The 16516-nt window shown below is 35.8% G+C and overlaps 3 protein-coding genes across 3 annotated transcripts in view; 2 read left to right on the top strand and 1 right to left on the bottom strand.

Moving 5' to 3' along the window:
• The first annotated feature begins 680 nt into the window (after positions 1-680).
• Positions 681-3150, top strand: LOC139097091 (CLIP domain-containing serine protease B4-like). The gene is made up of 6 exons (XM_070648856.1): positions 681-1111; positions 1174-1258; positions 1970-2469; positions 2532-2566; positions 2623-2747; positions 2988-3150. The coding sequence occupies exons 1-6, from the start codon at positions 773-775 to the stop codon at positions 3041-3043; spliced, it is 1140 nt and encodes a 379-aa protein (XP_070504957.1). The 5' UTR covers positions 681-772; the 3' UTR covers positions 3044-3150.
• A 1665-nt stretch (positions 3151-4815) lies between these two features.
• Positions 4816-10689, top strand: LOC139097115 (CLIP domain-containing serine protease B4-like). Its single transcript, XM_070648884.1, has 13 exons — positions 4816-4989; positions 5059-5288; positions 5346-5427; positions 6076-6317; positions 6376-6410; positions 6465-6586; positions 6728-6778; positions 7944-8173; positions 8800-8881; positions 9065-9552; positions 10089-10123; positions 10188-10309; positions 10551-10689. The coding sequence occupies exons 1-13, from the start codon at positions 4926-4928 to the stop codon at positions 10604-10606; spliced, it is 1839 nt and encodes a 612-aa protein (XP_070504985.1). The 5' UTR covers positions 4816-4925; the 3' UTR covers positions 10607-10689.
• The window catches only part of LOC139097092 (muscle-specific protein 20-like), a 22507-nt gene continuing 16612 nt past the window's right edge, over positions 10622-16516 (bottom strand). The window contains exons 2-3 of the mRNA XM_070648857.1: positions 11044-11370; positions 10622-10985 (exon numbers count right to left, since the gene is read on the bottom strand). Of these exons, the coding sequence (XP_070504958.1) occupies positions 10794-10985; positions 11044-11370 (519 nt within the window). The 3' untranslated portion in view covers positions 10622-10793. The remainder of the gene's footprint in view (positions 10986-11043; positions 11371-16516) is intronic.

Genomic DNA, 16516 nt, shown 5'->3' with positions numbered 1-16516 from the left:
CCATGACTGCTTGGCCGGAATCACAATAAATTGGTGTTGAAGTATGAAGCTATTTCGCCACCTGGTCAAAAATATTCAGCTTTGAAACTCGACCGAGGAGTCTTTTTAATTTGTGTCGCTCGGGTTTCAATTGCTTTCAATAATAATTGGGAATTCCAGATGACTCTTGAGTCATGAGATACGGTTTACAAGTATAAAAGTCCACCATCCATCATGGAAAGATATTAATTTGACAGTTAATCGGGATTATATCGCTCATTTCTTCATTTACTTGACATTTACTGAACGAATTCAACTAGAATGTAAGAATCAATTAATTCAATAAAGTTATTAAGAACATTAAGAAGTCACACGAACTCTACCGCCTACTTAGTGTCATTAAAACTGTCAGATTGGATTTATTGAGGAATTAATCGTCAATATTATGGATCCAAAAAAGAGGAATTTCAACACACGAGTTGGGAAACACGTCAAAAAAATTGATATACAGGTTTGATATTTAGCACGTCAAAACATTGAGAATCTCTCAACATTTTACTCTCTTAATGCTCTCTGTTATTTAAATTAACTTGCAAACTTGCTTCTGTAAAACTCACAAATTTCTCTTTCTGTTGCTGATTCTTCCTCACAATAAAATAAATAAAAACAAATAAAAATGTATTTAGTTCGTCGTCATTCACTCAATGATTCACATCACATACTTAACTTCTCGTTTCTCGCATTTAATTAAAGTTAAAGATTAAATTTAATTACGGAATCGTGACCAAAAATTATGGAAAAAATAATCTGTTGTTTACTACTTTGTGCTGTATTGCTTGTTAACAATTTAGTGGAATCACGTCGTGTATCATCATCACGTCGTGTATCATCAAGATATGGTGATGCTAGTTTAGCTACATGCTCATCGGATGAGGAATGTATTATTCATAATGAATGTGATGAAGTCAATCAAATGACTAAAAAAGGACGTTTTACATATGAAGAGGAAGCATATCTAAGAACAAAATTGTGTAAGTTTTATCGTCGTGTACATCACTTCTGTTGTAAGAAACAGAAGGTGAGCATCAGACTTCCTCAGGCTCCGGATTGTGGACTGTACTTTAGTGATAGAGTGAGTTATACATTGAGTTCAAGGTTTAGAGCTTTAATTGATGTTGATCTAATTACTTCCAGATATATTCTACATCAGAGGACACTTACATCGATCAATATCCATGGACAGCTATGATTATGTACTCTAAACCTGGAAATAGAATTGGTAAGTTGATTTATAAATGAGATTGTAGTTTTTTGCGACGCGATTGCATTTTTCAATGTTATGTGATGAGTACAAATCAGGTAATCGATCAAAAAGCAAGCATAACACTGACTTGGTGTTGGATTGGGGTTTAACGATCAGAGAATGATTTCTTCGGAGCTGGAATGTTGTGGTATGGCACGATATGGTGCAGTATAGATACTCCACTGATATGGCATAGTGGTACACCTGATATTGCAAAGTAGTAAGACTGTACCGTACCAATGGTAGACGGCTGGTGTTCCTATCCTACACAGGTTATACGGTATAGTCGTACGATGATACGGCAGTAGGACACCAATGGTATGGTATAGGTGCACATACCTCGTACTATTTTTTCGTACCACCGGTTGACCTATACCGTCCAATTGATGTACCAATATCGTTCCATCGAACCACTTTACCGTTCTGCCGGTCCACCATTTCAGCTACTGGTTCATCATTGGTACGGTATTGGTATAGCACTTTGTCATGCCAGGAGTGCCACTGTATTGTACCAGTGGTGCAACTAACCAGTGATGTATCTATTCCGGACCGCTCCATGCCATACACAGCCATGCCATACCCTACCATGCTATACCGATCGACTAACCCACTTCTGCTACTCAGCTTTCATAAACTTAAAACTACTTAATTCCATAATTTCACCCAATTTAAAACTCATAATTATAGAAAGTCACTGTGGAGGAAGCTTAATCACCGAACGTCATGTACTTACCGCTGCTCATTGCTATTCGAAAGTTCCGAAAAATTGGAAATTATTACATGTTAGACTCGGCGAATGGGACAGAAGATCAAATCCAGATTGTATGGAATTTATCAATGAAGTAGTTTGCAATGATCCATATGTAGACGTTCCAGTTAAAAAAGTAATTGAACATCCAAATTACAAAAAGTATTCTTTGAATCAGCACAATGATATTGCACTGTTGGAATTGGAGTATAATGTGAAATTTACAACATATGTAAGGCCAATTTGCCTGCCAATTGATCCTCGAATCGGTCAAATGAACTTTACATCACACAGCGTGGAAGTTAGTGGATTTCAACTTAATGAAAAATATGCAAATTCAAGTCTAACAAAGAAAGTTTACTATTTGAATGTTGTGGATCATGATAGATGCAGACAGGATATCTATACAGGAAGTAAAGCTATGGTCTCAAATTCTCAGGTTAGATAAATCCAAAAAAATCTTATGAAACTGGGTCTAAAAATTTGAAAATTTATCAATAGATTTGTGCTGGAATTGAGGAGGAAAAGGAGTTTTGGTAAGGGAAATGACTTAAATTTTGATGACTTTTGTGCTAATTTTTGGACATTTTAGTAATCCAGATTCTGGTGGATCATTAATGAAGGAAGGAATCTATCCAACTTCAAAGTTCCCACACTACCAATTAATCGGCATTCAGTCATACGGACCGGAAAGATGTGCAACTCAATATAATCCAGGTATGAACTCTTTGACATGGATTTGGCAGGACTTCAATGTGGAGTCGACTCCATTAAAGTCTGGATTCCATTAAAACCCATGGAAAAAATGTGGAGTCGGTCTCCATGAAGTCCGGACACTACTGGACTCCATGAAAAAAGTGGATCCAGGCTCTATGGAGTCCGAACTCCCAAAGTCCTGCCATCTCTGCCTTAACACATTCTTAAACCTTATTAATTTCATAAATTACAATATTTTAGGAGTTTACACGCTAGTGTCGCAATATATGGATTGGATAGTCGAAAATATCAACTAAGAAGCTGCTTACAACCAAATAATTACTTTAGATCTAAGATATATAAAGGCTAAGTCTGTAATACTAATTATTAATGAATAAAAAGCTAATACAATGAATTAAACTGATGTTGGATTTCCCACTGGATTTTTAAGGTCAAGAAAGTATGAATTATTGTTTTGTTTACTTTTAAGCTGCAAAAGTCAATGACCTGTAGAAGACGAACTATTTGCGGATTGCTGGAAAATCCAATGACTTTTACCTTGGAAAGGTCGTTTAATTATTACGTAACGCTGTTAGGAGAGAGGAAGAGGGAGGATCCAAGGGTCAGTCACTCTAATGTGCAGTACTGTACTTACTGAACTGTGCTTTCTGTACTTTTATATAAATTCAACTAGTACAGTAAATACAGTGCTGTACTTTTGAAGTGTCTGATCCTTGAGGGGTCAAAAAGTCGATTTTAAGTTCCTACTAAGTGAACTGCCCCTTGCTCCATCACTATCAATTGTACTATAAGCCCAAATGGCTCAAATCCCTTAATCCAGCGATTTGCAACCTATTTTTGTACCACGACACACCGAAACCGGACACAGGATACGGTTCACAGAATTTCGCAGCACACAGGTTGCCCACCACTGCCTTAAACGATTGAAAATTCAGCCTCAGTTCACCGTGACTCTGCTTTGGCTATGACGAACTGGTACCGGATTTCGGGGCAATAAATCATCTTGTGCTACTCACGAATACAATGCTCATGAATACAATGCCGGTATATTCATTGAATTCCAAGCATCACCCACCATTCCATGCATCACAATGCGGTGAATCGTACTTTTCACAGTAAAAATGAGTTGAATAAATCAGCAAGCTAATTCAACTTCATGATAAAATGGCTATGACGTATTTTATTTTGTACAAAAAAGTTAATGCAGAAAAAGAAGAAGATGACGTGGGGAATTCTGGCATTTAAATTATGTAAATAAATAATCTTCTGTATGATGGTATTTTAGCAACAATGTCTGTTTACGATTTTTGTATGTATGTGGGTAAGTAAAAAGTCATTAGAGAGTTGTGATATTTTCAGTTAGGTAGTAAATTAATAATTAAAATAGTTGAAATCAATTAACCGATGTAATAGTATCAGTGGCCTAAATGGTAGAGCGTTGGTCTTGCTCCTAAAGATTCTGGGTTCGATTCATATTTAATTATCAGAGTTGCGCAGACAGTAAAAATTAAGAAGCTTAATTCATATGTTGGATGCAGTTTGGTGGTCGGCACATAATGCGTCTCTATTGCTAGGTATACAAGGATTAACTTGAATTTGGATGATTTTCTTTGCGGCGAACCTGAAATGTGAATCGGCCCATTACAAGGTCTTCGGTTTTATGACTTAGTCGTGTTCTGACAGAGCTTGCAAATGGTTCAGATCCCATTTCAATGTAAATCAGTGGTGGCAACCATTTGGATATCACATGAAGAAGCTGCCACTTCTGATTGCTGTTGATAAAAGAGCTTTGAGAGAGCACTAAAATTGTGTCGCTTGGGAGAATTTTGAACTCTTTATCAAAAATGTTCGTTTCTATCCAAAAAGTATTATATTTTTGAGGCATTTGAATGCGAACCGGCTGTAATTTTGTATTATATCATGTAGCCTAATAAACAATTGAGAATAATTGCTGCGACATGAAATTCATTTAAAATTCTCTCGCAAAATAACACAATAATAAATTCTGAAAATAGATTGATAAAGGAACTCATTCTCAGCATTTTTTCAATCAGTTCCTTGATGACACTCGAGTTAGTAAGAAGTGATTGAAATCTACTTTCACTTGCTGGGTTTTTCAACTTTTTTATTGCCGTGTGTCATCATAAGTTGTATTACTTTCTTTGGATTTTCGGCAAGATGACCAGATTCATATTAATCTCATTCCTATTAATCATCTGCAGAACAGCACATTCAGACAAAAGTAAGATATAAAAACCCATGACCTACCACAACACCTTTTCCTTAAAACTATTTGTTACATTTTTCTTAGAATATACAACATGCACGACCAAGGAAGCATGTATCCCATTTAGAGAGTGCGATGCTGTCATTGAAATTCTCAGAAAAGGCAATCGGTTATCAAGAGAAGATAGTGAATATTTTCGAAGAATACAGTGTAAAGTTGAAAATCGCATGGCTTATGTCTGCTGTGCTAAAAAAATTAACTTAGAGGAACTGCTGCCGAAAGCACCACATTGTGGAATTCAGTTCTCAGAAAGAGTAAGTTGGTGAATTAACTGAGGAATTGATGTTCAAATTGTTCTGAAATTGTTTTAGATTTTTGGAGGAGTTGAAACAGAAATTGACGAATATCCTTGGACTGTTCAAGTTCAGTATACAAAAGCGAATGGTGTAATATGTAAGTTTGAGGTTTAAGAAGTATTACTTCCAAAATTAAAGGTTATTTGATGATTTGACCTGTATTTGACATACAGGCTTTAAATTTCATTGTACTACATAGGGGTCATCCACGTATTACGTAACACGAAGGTTACACCAATACATCCTCGACCCAAACCCAGGCTCTACTGCTTTTCTTCCCTCCCACTAAAATCATTGATTTCTCCCAACATTAGTGCCTTTGACCCAGACATCACTGCCTTTCTCCCCTCCTGATTCCAATGCCTTCCTCTCTTCCCTGATCCACTGCCTATCTCTCTTCTTGATCCCACTCCCTTTCTCAACCCTGGCCCTTCTGCCTTTCTCTTCCACTACTTACTGCCTTTCTGACCTTCTACCCACTGCTTTTCTGGTTTGACCCCATTGCCTTTCTCCCCTCTTAACCGCACTTTCTTTCTCAACTCCTGACCCGTCTGCTTTTCTCGCCTTGATTTCACCGGCTTTCTCTCCCCGATTTCAATGCCTTTCTCTCCCCCGACTCACTGCCTTTGATCCCATTCTCTTTATTCTCTCCTGACCCCGCTGCCTTTTCCGTCCCTGATCCCACTCCTTTTTTATCGCTGGCCCTACTGCCTTTCTCTTCCCAGACTCCATTATTCTGACATAGCTTTAATCAAGCTACAGCATGATGTGAATTTTTCAAAATTTATAAAGCCAATTTGCTTGCCAATTGACTTAAATGTCAGAAATATGGATTTGACAAATCATGGCGTGGAAGTTACTGGATTTGGTCGAACGGAGAATAAAACGGGAAGTGATCGAAAAATGAAGGTTGGAGTGACTATAACTTCACAAGATTTCTGCCAAAATGTTTACAGGAGATCAAATATTGAAATTACGGATAAGCAGGTACAATAGCTGAATACTCAAGTATTAATACCTTTATTAATTGTATTTTCATGTCTAGTTATGTGCTGGTGGTGAACCTGGAAAGGATTCATGGTAAGAAACAATTCTAAATCAATTTTTTAGTCTACTAAGCATGATCATTTACAGCAAAGGAGATTCCGGAGGGCCATTGATGAAAGAGGTCGTTAAGCCAGGCTCATTGCCATATACCATGCTAGTTGGCTTGGTTTCATTTGGACCTAGCAATTGTGGAACAAAGAATCATCCAGGTATGATGCTGTTGTTATCTGAAGCTTCAGATTAGAGCTTGAAGTTGACTCAAATTTTGTATGGAGTCGATTTAACATTTCCATAGAAAATCTGAGTTGGTTTCCAGTTCTGCTTTAGATAATTTAGTTAAATATTTTCAGGTTTATATACACGAGTATCTGAGTATATGGACTGGATCACTAACAATATGGATTAGATCAGTATTTTCCAAACTGTGTGGGATGGCACACTAGGTCGTGGTTTAGGTCGTAGATTATCACCAAGGTACAACCAAGGCATCAATCAAGATTTATATTTTAATAACTTTTGGAGTTAATTAATTAATAAAGACGATCTAAATCGATATTAATAAAAAACAATCCAAACATGAACCTGAATTTTGAATTAGGAATTTTCAGATTTGAATTTACCTTAGACTAAAGCAGTGATGGAAAATCTGTGTAGCGTGGCACACTAATTTAATCAGTAATAAAAGCAATAATTTCCAGGTTAATCGAGTATCGAGTTTAAGGTCATTCACTTATTAAACAAAGCTCTAAAGGTAGGGTGGCCAGAGGATTTTCGCAAAAAATCGGGACATTTCTGAATTTTTTTTTTTTTTTTTTTTTTGGTGTAGGAATTAATTGAAATTCCGAAAAAAATATTTTCAGTCCTGGGCTTGAACCCGGACCTTCAAAATGAAAATGTTCGAAATTTGTCAAAAATTCCAATATTTGTATGAAGTTTCCGATTTGTTAAAAAATCGGGACATTTTGGGGCTTTGTCGGGACACAGCAGCAAGGGTGAAAAGTACTGCAGAGTCCCGAAAAAAATACAGCAGATGATTGCCCTATCTATAGGCTTCTCCATCCTTGTGGGAAAATAGGTGTCAAAATATCGATTTTTCGCGCTACGTAATATGTGACCAGTCCATGTTGAGTAGGAGTAAAGCAACAATCCCTAACAACTTTTACATTTTGATCACCAACTTTTGTGTGCAACTTCCATTATGAATCCTCATTCGATGTTCTCTCATTTACTCTACAAATTCTCTCCTGTAAATATAAAAAGCACTTTCTCAACCACTCCTTTACTTTAAATCTCAATGCGTGATGATGACATTCAGAATAACTTGATACTCAGTCTCTTATTATCATTTGTTGTCGTGAGATTGTTTTTCATCAATTCTAATCTTGTTGATATTTTGAAGAAGATTAAAAATTCCATGAAATGACAAAATCAAGACTATATTTTGTGTTAATTGCTATATGCTTAACACCATTAGCTAAATCAGCGAATTTACGTAAGTATCTCAATCTACGTCCTACCACAGAGAGATATTTCTGAACTTATCAATCTAATTTAAATACTCTACAGAATTTGCGACGTGCAAAAACAACGAAAATTGCGTTCCATTTAGAGAATGTGAAAAAGTAATTGAAATCCTTAAAAAAGGAAGTGTACTTTCATCCGAGGACAGAACTTACATGAGACAAATACAATGTAAAGTTGAAAATCACATTCCTTATGTTTGCTGTCAAAGCAATGTCAATCTTGAAGAGAAATTGCCAAAAGCACCAAAATGTGGAATGCAGTTTACTAACAAAGTAAGTAATATATAGAAAAATGTGATTAATTTAATACAGAGTTGGCAGGACTCCAATGTGGAAGCGCCTCCACTGAAGTCCGAACTATAAAGTCCTGCCAACTCTGAATTTAAATATGCCATAATGATTTCTGAATTGAAGTGTCTCGGTGGCTGAATGGTTTAGTACTTCGGGATCTGAATTATTGCGACACCGACCCTTCGGTCGTAAGTTCGAGACTCGGCACGGGAAACTTTTTAGGAGCCTTTTTTCGAATTATATGTCCTGGAAACACAAGATGTAGCCTTATTTTGGAAGATACAGGCTTACAGCAATGATGACAACATTTTTTTTTTCAGGGCAAACCTTGGTAATAAGCCTGGATCAAAATTGAACATAGCGTACGAATCATGGCATTTCCAAACATTTTTCGACTCACAGGTTGCCCACTACTGGGCTAAGTACAGGCAATAATGTCATAATAGGTATACTTACGATCCAACTATAAACTGTAGGTTTATAGCTGGGCTGAACTGAGTACAGCGTTCTGATGAACCCTTACTCGTCAAACAATCATTAGCCACAAAACCCCCTGAAATAGCTCTGGATCTTAATAATCTCATAACTGTATTTTAATTAATCCATAGATTGTAGGAGGTACGGAAGCTGATATCGATGAGTATCCGTGGACTGTTCAAATTTATCACAATACTGAAAAAGGAGAGATAGGTAATTATACGAAATATTCTGTCTTTGCTGTAACGCTTTAACGCGCAACACAACCCCAACTCCCCCCTAAGAGCATTACGTAATATCTGAAAGACCCCTTAGAAATCGGCGGAACTGGCTTGTTCTGAAAAATTATCCGTTAATGCTCTTTAGTTCCTAAAATTCTTAAATATTTAATTGTAGATTCCTTCTGCGGCGGAGCACTTATAAATGAACGTTACGTCTTAACTGCTGCACATTGCACACAATTAAATCTAATCAAAGTTAGACTTGGTGATTGGGACACAACAACAAATCCAGATTGTCAAGTTGAACTTTATGAAGAACAACGATGCAATGATCCATACGTTGAAATTGAAATTGAGAAAATTATTGTCCATGAGGATTACAATGCTTCAAATAGGATGCGATATAATGACATCGCTTTAATAAAGCTGAAAGAAAATGTCACATTCAGTAGCTACATTAAACCCATCTGCTTACCGATCGATGATTTTGTACGAAACTTGAACATGACAGGTCATCACGTAGAAGTAGCTGGATATGGTCTTACAAATTTAGCAAGTAGAACATCAAGCGTCAGAAAAATGAAGCTTGGGCTGAAAATAAATCCACAAAGATATTGTGAGGAGATTTATGCTAGATATGATGTAGTCTTAAATAGTAAACAGGTATGATTGAAAATGTTTGTTTTATGCACTAGAGTTGGCAGGTCTTCATTTTAGAGTCGGACTCAATTGAGTCCAGATGAAGTTCGACTCTCTAGAGTCCAGTGGATCCCGACTCTCCCAATGAATTCTAGTCCAATGGAATCTGACTCCAGAAGTCCAGTGAAGTCTGATTCCAGAGTCAAGTGTAGTCCGACTCCAGGAAGCCTACCAACTCTGATACTCACTACGTATTGATGAAACCCTATAGCAGTCCGCAGACAACATCAGAACACTAGTGTGTCGTCAAAACTTTTGATAATGTTATAAACCGTATGCCTCGTCTGGTAACAGTCGAGGCTAACCACTTAGATATGCCACGAAAAATTAAAGATTGCCTACCACTGCTCTATAGGTTGTAAACAGAGTTGGAGGATCAGTCCAGCTTATCCACAAATCTAAAATTCAGTCTGAAAATGTCCAATTAGAAAGCCTAAGTCCATATATATGCAGTTTGTTGTTTCTTTTAGTTCACTAAATATTTACAAATTTCGTTTCAGATATGCGCTGGTGGAGAAAAAGGGAAAGACACTTGGTAAGAAATAGTAAGTTATATCAATAAGAAATGATTTTCCTAAGAATTTTATGAATATTTAAAGCAATGGAGATTCAGGAGGAGCTCTGATGAAACAGATCAATAATCGAGGTCGACTATCATATTATGCTCTTGTTGGTTTGGTGTCGTTTGGTCCAGCTGAATGTGGTACTTCAGATCATCCAGGTAATTACATTCAATAAATGTGATTGTTGTAGCCAGAGCTTGAAGTTGTCTCGGATTTTGTATGGAAAAGTCGTGTTAAGTCTACTCGACTCCAAAGTCGACGCGATCGAACTCGATTCAGATTTTGTATGAAGTTGAGTCGACTTGATTCCAAACAAAGTTGACTTGACTCCATACAGGATCCAAGCAGACTTCTAGCTCCAATTGTAGCTGACTAAACATATAAAAATCCCATTTTCAGCTATCTACACAAAAGTTACTGAATATGTCCAATGGATTGCCAATAATATGGATTAAGAATCACTCAAAATGTTAAGCTTGTTCATTAAAATAAGCCATTTTATTAAAATATATTCATTAATTTAAAATTATAACCAAAATGTTTGTGAAATTTATTAGCAAATAATTATGAGAATCTAGAAAAAGGAATTTGCAGGAGTTGCCATAAAGCAGAAATTAAAAGAAAATTTGACGAGGGATTTTCTCATTTTCCCAAAATAATTTTTCTGCCAGCACCGAAATTCTGTCCAGCCTGAGTTGCACCCTTGTTTGTACCTGCTTGTAAGCCAATCATACCCTCGCCAGCTCTCAATTGTTCCTCGGTGAATTCACGACGATTTTCAGTTGCTGGTGGTGGACCAAGATATGGTCCCTTAAATTCTGGATGTTTATAGCACTAAAAATAGAAATTTTAATTATTTTAAGGCAGTCAGTTAATATGAAGCAATTCTTACAGCACGTCCAATGGCAAAAATAGTTTGAGTTACGAGTGCAATATTCTTCTGATCATATAAATCATTAGCATTGAACAAGTCAACCTCTGGTACACCCCAATGTTGAACAGCACGTTGGAACTGTGAAATGTTGTCCATCATTTTATAATCACCGCCAGAAATGTTGATCTTCTGAATAGTTCCGGGATTCAACTTGTTCATTAATTTACAGAGAAGAACTCCATTACGAAGTGAGAGCTCGAATGTGTCTGGGAATTTTTCACCGAGAATTAATTCGATCCATTCTTGAGCTTCTTTTTCCTGTTCTGGGTCACGCTTGCCAGCGATCTAGAAATGAAAGAAATGAAATTTTTGGGATTAAGGAACTGTTTATTAAGTGTTTAGATGTATTGCTATATTAGAGTATAGAATAATCCGAGCAGTACAATTTAAATGCTGTAAGTCTGTTTTACCATCCTAGTATGGAATCCACAAGTAAAGACGGTTCTAAGGCAACATTTAGATGCAAAAACGAGAAATTTGTATAAATTGTGTGATAAAGCCAGCAATAGAGTCAGATATGAGTAAAGTATTTTGTGGTAATCTAGACTCCATATATTGGAGCATGGATCCACTAAGGAAGTAACTAATGTAATTGCTGGGTTACCGCTAAGTGACCCGTGTTGATGGCAAAGTCATGAGAGTATCCTGGCGGCTTCGTGATGCTGATTATGGCTCATTTATAACGAAAAATGAGATTTGCTTCATGATACTGTTTAGGCAAGCATTTTAGAAACAGGGGTTAATCATTCAGAATGTCGGTGAGGCAGGTGGAAGCCTACGATAAGTCAGCTTCAAGAGACACCTGGGAAGCTCATGATCATGGCAGTCAAAACCCATGTTAAAAAATGGTACATATCCAAAAATTCAGGATCCAAAAATCAAATGTCAAAAAATTCAATATATCAAGTCAATTGACATAAATCCATAAGATTCAAAACATTAACATTCCCAAAATACTTTAAATGCTGATTTTCTTACATCAAAAAACATATGCTTGATTTAAGCCACAGTATTAAATAATAAATGAAAATGATTTCATTTAACTGAGGATAAAGAATGTGAGGAATGATATTTATGTTTATACCTGCTGAACACGACAAGCGTACAAAATAATCTCATTTGATGATTTGTTTTTAGGAATAAAACTTTTAACGCTGTTTTAATTTTTTATGGTTTTTAAAACTTTGGCATTTAAAATCGTATAAATTTTGCAATTTAGAATAGACAAGCGGTTGTCATGATTTTTGATATAAACCATCGATTTGTGGAACCATGTTTTGGTTTTAGATTGGGATGTTCCAATTAGAGCTTAAAGTCGACTTAGACTTTGACTCAAATGGAATCGACTCCATTTGAAATTCGAGTCTAGTTCCAACAAAATAGCTTATCTGAAATGCTCCACAATCAGGCTAATATGGTAAGGTTTACAACCGGTTATTTCCGAAATTAGCTTGAACTAAAACCAGGCTTTCCAATATTAAACAGCCCTCCTCAAGAAGCTCAAGTATCTAAAGCAGTGATGGGCAATCTTTGTACACGGCACACCCTAGCTATGTTTAGATTCGATCACACGGCATACGGCTCATGACAGCTGACACCATTTTTGAGACACAAACTAGTGTGCCGCAGCACACCGGTTACCCAACTGATCTTTTTGTAAAATCAATAAACTAGATCATGGGATTCGAACCCAAGAATTCAATAGAAAAAGACAAAATCTAAATAATTCAACTAAATTAGGATCTAAACAGCTGATCTAATAACAATCTACAAAATGCACGCTTCACAGTAGATTAAGCTAAATTTCAATCAACCTTGAACTTTAAACAAAGTGTTTTCTAAAATAACTTTTATTACAGCAGATCTAATTTTACAGTACATAAAACATTTTCTTTTCTTTTCATAAATGCTTGCCAATTGCTGTATAAATACATATATCGAGTTACATTTTCATTGAGAAAAGAATAATAAACTCAAAGACCTGCTTTAAGATCAACAGATCATGCTGAATATTGCCAGATTTTTGGATTGATTAGTTGAAATAAATATTGAGTCAAAAACTATGAACTGTAGTCAGTATATAGATCAGCTCAATTTTTAATGCTTTTAACAAGACCTAAAAAATGTGAAATTAAACTGATAATTAAGTCCAGGAAATCACAACTGTGAATTTGCATCCACTAAACTCTACAGGTGACCAAATGGCGCCAAAGATCCACTGAGAATGCAAAAGCAGCAGTAAGCAACAAAACACCACATGTAAGTGGGCATAAAATTATTTTCAGTCAAGATGAACTCAGAATTTTTTTTTTAATTTATCTTCATACCTACATTAATAATAGATCACTGTTGCATATTAAGAAATAAAATTTGATCATTTGAAAATGATGTCTAGGATTTTGAAAAAGTATGGGCCCTTGCTTAGTTCAAATTGGTAAATTGACCAAAAATCTGGGAACAGGCTATGTGAAACTAAATTCAGCACTATGAGAGTCAGTTCTGGTGCCTGTTTTTGGATTGATTAATTGACTTGTACTAAATGGGTATATAATTTTGTATGGCAGTGATGGACAATCTCATGATATTCCTAGGTTACGCTATTTCACCCCATCATAGATACCCTATGGCTGAAGGAAGAGTAGGTTAGGTGGAGTACGCTATCTCTCTTCTTATTAAGGTAGGATAAGACGATTCTGAGTAGGAGAGGATATCACGTGTACGGTATGGTAGGGTAGAGGAGGGTAGGATATCTCGGATAGAATAGAATATTTCAAGTAGGGCAGGGTAGAGTATGATGTGACTTCTGGTAATGCCATAAATCTTATACCGTGTACGGGTTCGCTGCAAAAAAAAAGGGGCCCACAACTGCTCTATAGTCTTTAAATTTGGTATGAACCTGTAGATGAAATGCAGCCAGAAGTCTATTTAAAGCAGTTGATGTATGCAGGTTCGTATCATATATCAAAAACAGTACAAAATTTATTAATGTCCCCATTTTCACATATGTGAGAAAATTGACTTCAACTTAATATCCAATATCAAATCTTTGTGTATATAAATTTCCACAAAAAAAATCATTTTAAATACTAGAATATGACTTATACAGTCACATAAAGCAATGAAAAATTGAAAAAATAACATTTTATATCATCTTGGCACCGTTTCAAGAATAAAATGTAAATACATCATCATTCAATCATAATAAATATTTCATAAAATGTTACAACCGACCAGCTTACTGGTGCTGGTTGGCCATTACTCTTGACTCTATCTGCTATTTCATCTTTACTGCTTTCTGCAAAATTTGCATTTTTTTTTATTTTAAAATACAACAAAATTGTATCTTTTGATGTGAATTAACCCATCGTTTCACACTTTTAAGCTATTAAATTCTTCTCATACATACGTTTTCAATTTAATTTGCATTTATGAATAGAATGTGAATTAAATTTGTTGGAGTTTACTTTTAATTGAGTAATTTTTAATGCATAACATTTAATTAATGTGTTTAATTTATGCAACACAGTAGAATTTAATTGAAGTGAATGGAATTCTAATAAACAAAAATGTTATTAGAGTTAGGGAAAGTTGATTTTTGTCGAAGTGACTACAGGATGATTGTGTCATAGCTGGATACAGTGATTGATTGACATTTTAAACAAAGAATGTGAATTTTTAATTTTAGATATTTCTCAAATTCAGCTGTGAGCAACTTTTTGTTTTTCATGGCATAACTAATCCTATGCACACCTGGAAGTCGAGACACATCATAACTTATGCACGCTTGGAAGTCGTGGAACCACCTTAGCCTATGTACACCTGGAAGTTGTGGTACATCTTAGCCTCCACAAACCAGGAAGTTCTGGCACAACTAAGCCTACGCACACCAGGAATCGTGATCGTGGTCCAACTTAACCTACGCACACCTGGAAGTCGTGATACACTTTACTCTACGCACACTAGAAAGTCGTGGCACACCCTAGCCTAAGTACACCAAGAAGCCTTGGTACACCTTAGCCTTCGCACACCAGGAATCGTGATCGTGGCAAAACGTAACCAACGCACACCTGGAAGTCGTGAAAAACATTAGCCCATATACACCAAGAAGTCACGCCACACTTTAACCTATGCATAACTAGAAGTCGTGACACACAGTTTACACAACACTGTTCTAACGCCAAAATCTCGTTGAACTTTTCCTAATCATAACCTAAAATTTTTCAAAAAATCACCAAATTTACGATTTTTTGAACAAAAATCGTAGCGCAACTGAAAATTATCACGTGACATCAATGTGCCGCAACACACATGTTGTCCACCACTGATCTAAATTAACCCTTATTTGAAATTCAATGTGCCCAACTCCTCATTCAATATCACACTTTCAGAAATATAGTTTCCATTCAATATCTCGTAGCGTGGGTTGTTCTCAAATGTTTATGAAGCGTCAAGCATCAAATGTTGTCGCTGCTATTCATTTACGTATCAAAATAAGAAACAAAAAAATTTTCACACGCCGGTTTAACACGTTTTACTCAAAACGAAGGAAAAAATTAAATTTTTATATTTTGACATTCTTCTACGAAATAAATTGCCAATAAAGTTGAAAAGTCAACAAGTATCAACTTATCATATTGCTTCTATTATTTTCATTTAATTTCAGGAAAATTTGTCTTTTTCCTCATTTTCCTCTCTCATGTTCTGCTTCTTTGATGATAAAAATAAAAAGTTGTTTGGGAAGAAGAAAGTATATTTCTCGGTGTCAAAAGAGACGCAAGATTAAGTAAAAGTATATGATGCAATTCTCATTTTCGTGCCAACGTCAATTCAAAAGGGAACTAGCTATATAGGTGTATTGTGGGAGAATATCGAGATATCTTGTAACTAATGTAAAATGATGTTGTAGCCAAGTTGGAGCTTGTAATATTAACAGAAGTGTATTAAGAGAGGCCAATTAGCTGGGAATTTTTGAGAATACTAATTTTCTCTAGGTTGAAGATATTCCAAGCGAAGTAAAGGTTCCGAGTGGAATAAGATAGGAAATTCCCTAACTGACAAAGTGACCGCCTTAGGGGACCTTAAGGACCTTTCTGCACCTTCAGGGATAAGACTATGTCTAATACTAAACTTTATATATCATGGCAAGTTGCACAAATGTCCAAATTATTACTAGACCTAGGGTCGAGCAGCCTGTTCCACTAGAGGGTATTAATGTAAGCTTTCGTTCCTAATATTTAGTCTATTATATTGCATCCAGATCCATTACATTCAAGCCTTTTCGGTATTTGATTCTATTCTCATCATAACAATATCAATCATGACTCGTTCTAACTGTTTATGTTGTCTAATTCTTATTTCCTGTCATTAAAGTGCTACACTCAAGAATCCGAAGTATTTAATATTCGGACAACTCATTAGGTTAGTCGGAGAT

The sequence above is a fragment of the Chironomus tepperi genome, unplaced genomic scaffold (genome assembly GCF_022539635.2).
Source record: "Chironomus tepperi strain 1889 unplaced genomic scaffold, CSIRO-AGI_Ctep_v1 contig_414, whole genome shotgun sequence".
NCBI lineage: Eukaryota > Metazoa > Arthropoda > Insecta > Diptera > Chironomidae > Chironomus > Chironomus tepperi.
Note: the sequence above shows the minus strand (reverse complement) of the source record. Positions and strands in the feature narration are given on the sequence as shown.

Bases quoted from the DNA above. Each gene is read 5' to 3' on its own strand.
- LOC139097115 (XM_070648884.1), top strand. From the start codon at position 4,926: ATGACCAGATTCATATTAATCTCATTCCTATTAATCATCTGCAGAACA. The intron at 8,882-9,064 runs GTAATTATACGA...ATTTAATTGTAG, and splicing joins TACTGAAAAAGGAGAGATAG to ATTCCTTCTGCGGCGGAGCA. The intron at 10,124-10,187 runs GTAAGAAATAGT...GAATATTTAAAG, and splicing joins GAAAAAGGGAAAGACACTTG to CAATGGAGATTCAGGAGGAG.
- LOC139097091 (XM_070648856.1), top strand. From the start codon at position 773: ATGGAAAAAATAATCTGTTGTTTACTACTTTGTGCTGTATTGCTTGTT. The intron at 1,112-1,173 runs GTGAGTTATACA...AATTACTTCCAG, and splicing joins GACTGTACTTTAGTGATAGA to ATATATTCTACATCAGAGGA. The intron at 2,567-2,622 runs GTAAGGGAAATG...TGGACATTTTAG, and splicing joins GAGGAGGAAAAGGAGTTTTG to TAATCCAGATTCTGGTGGAT.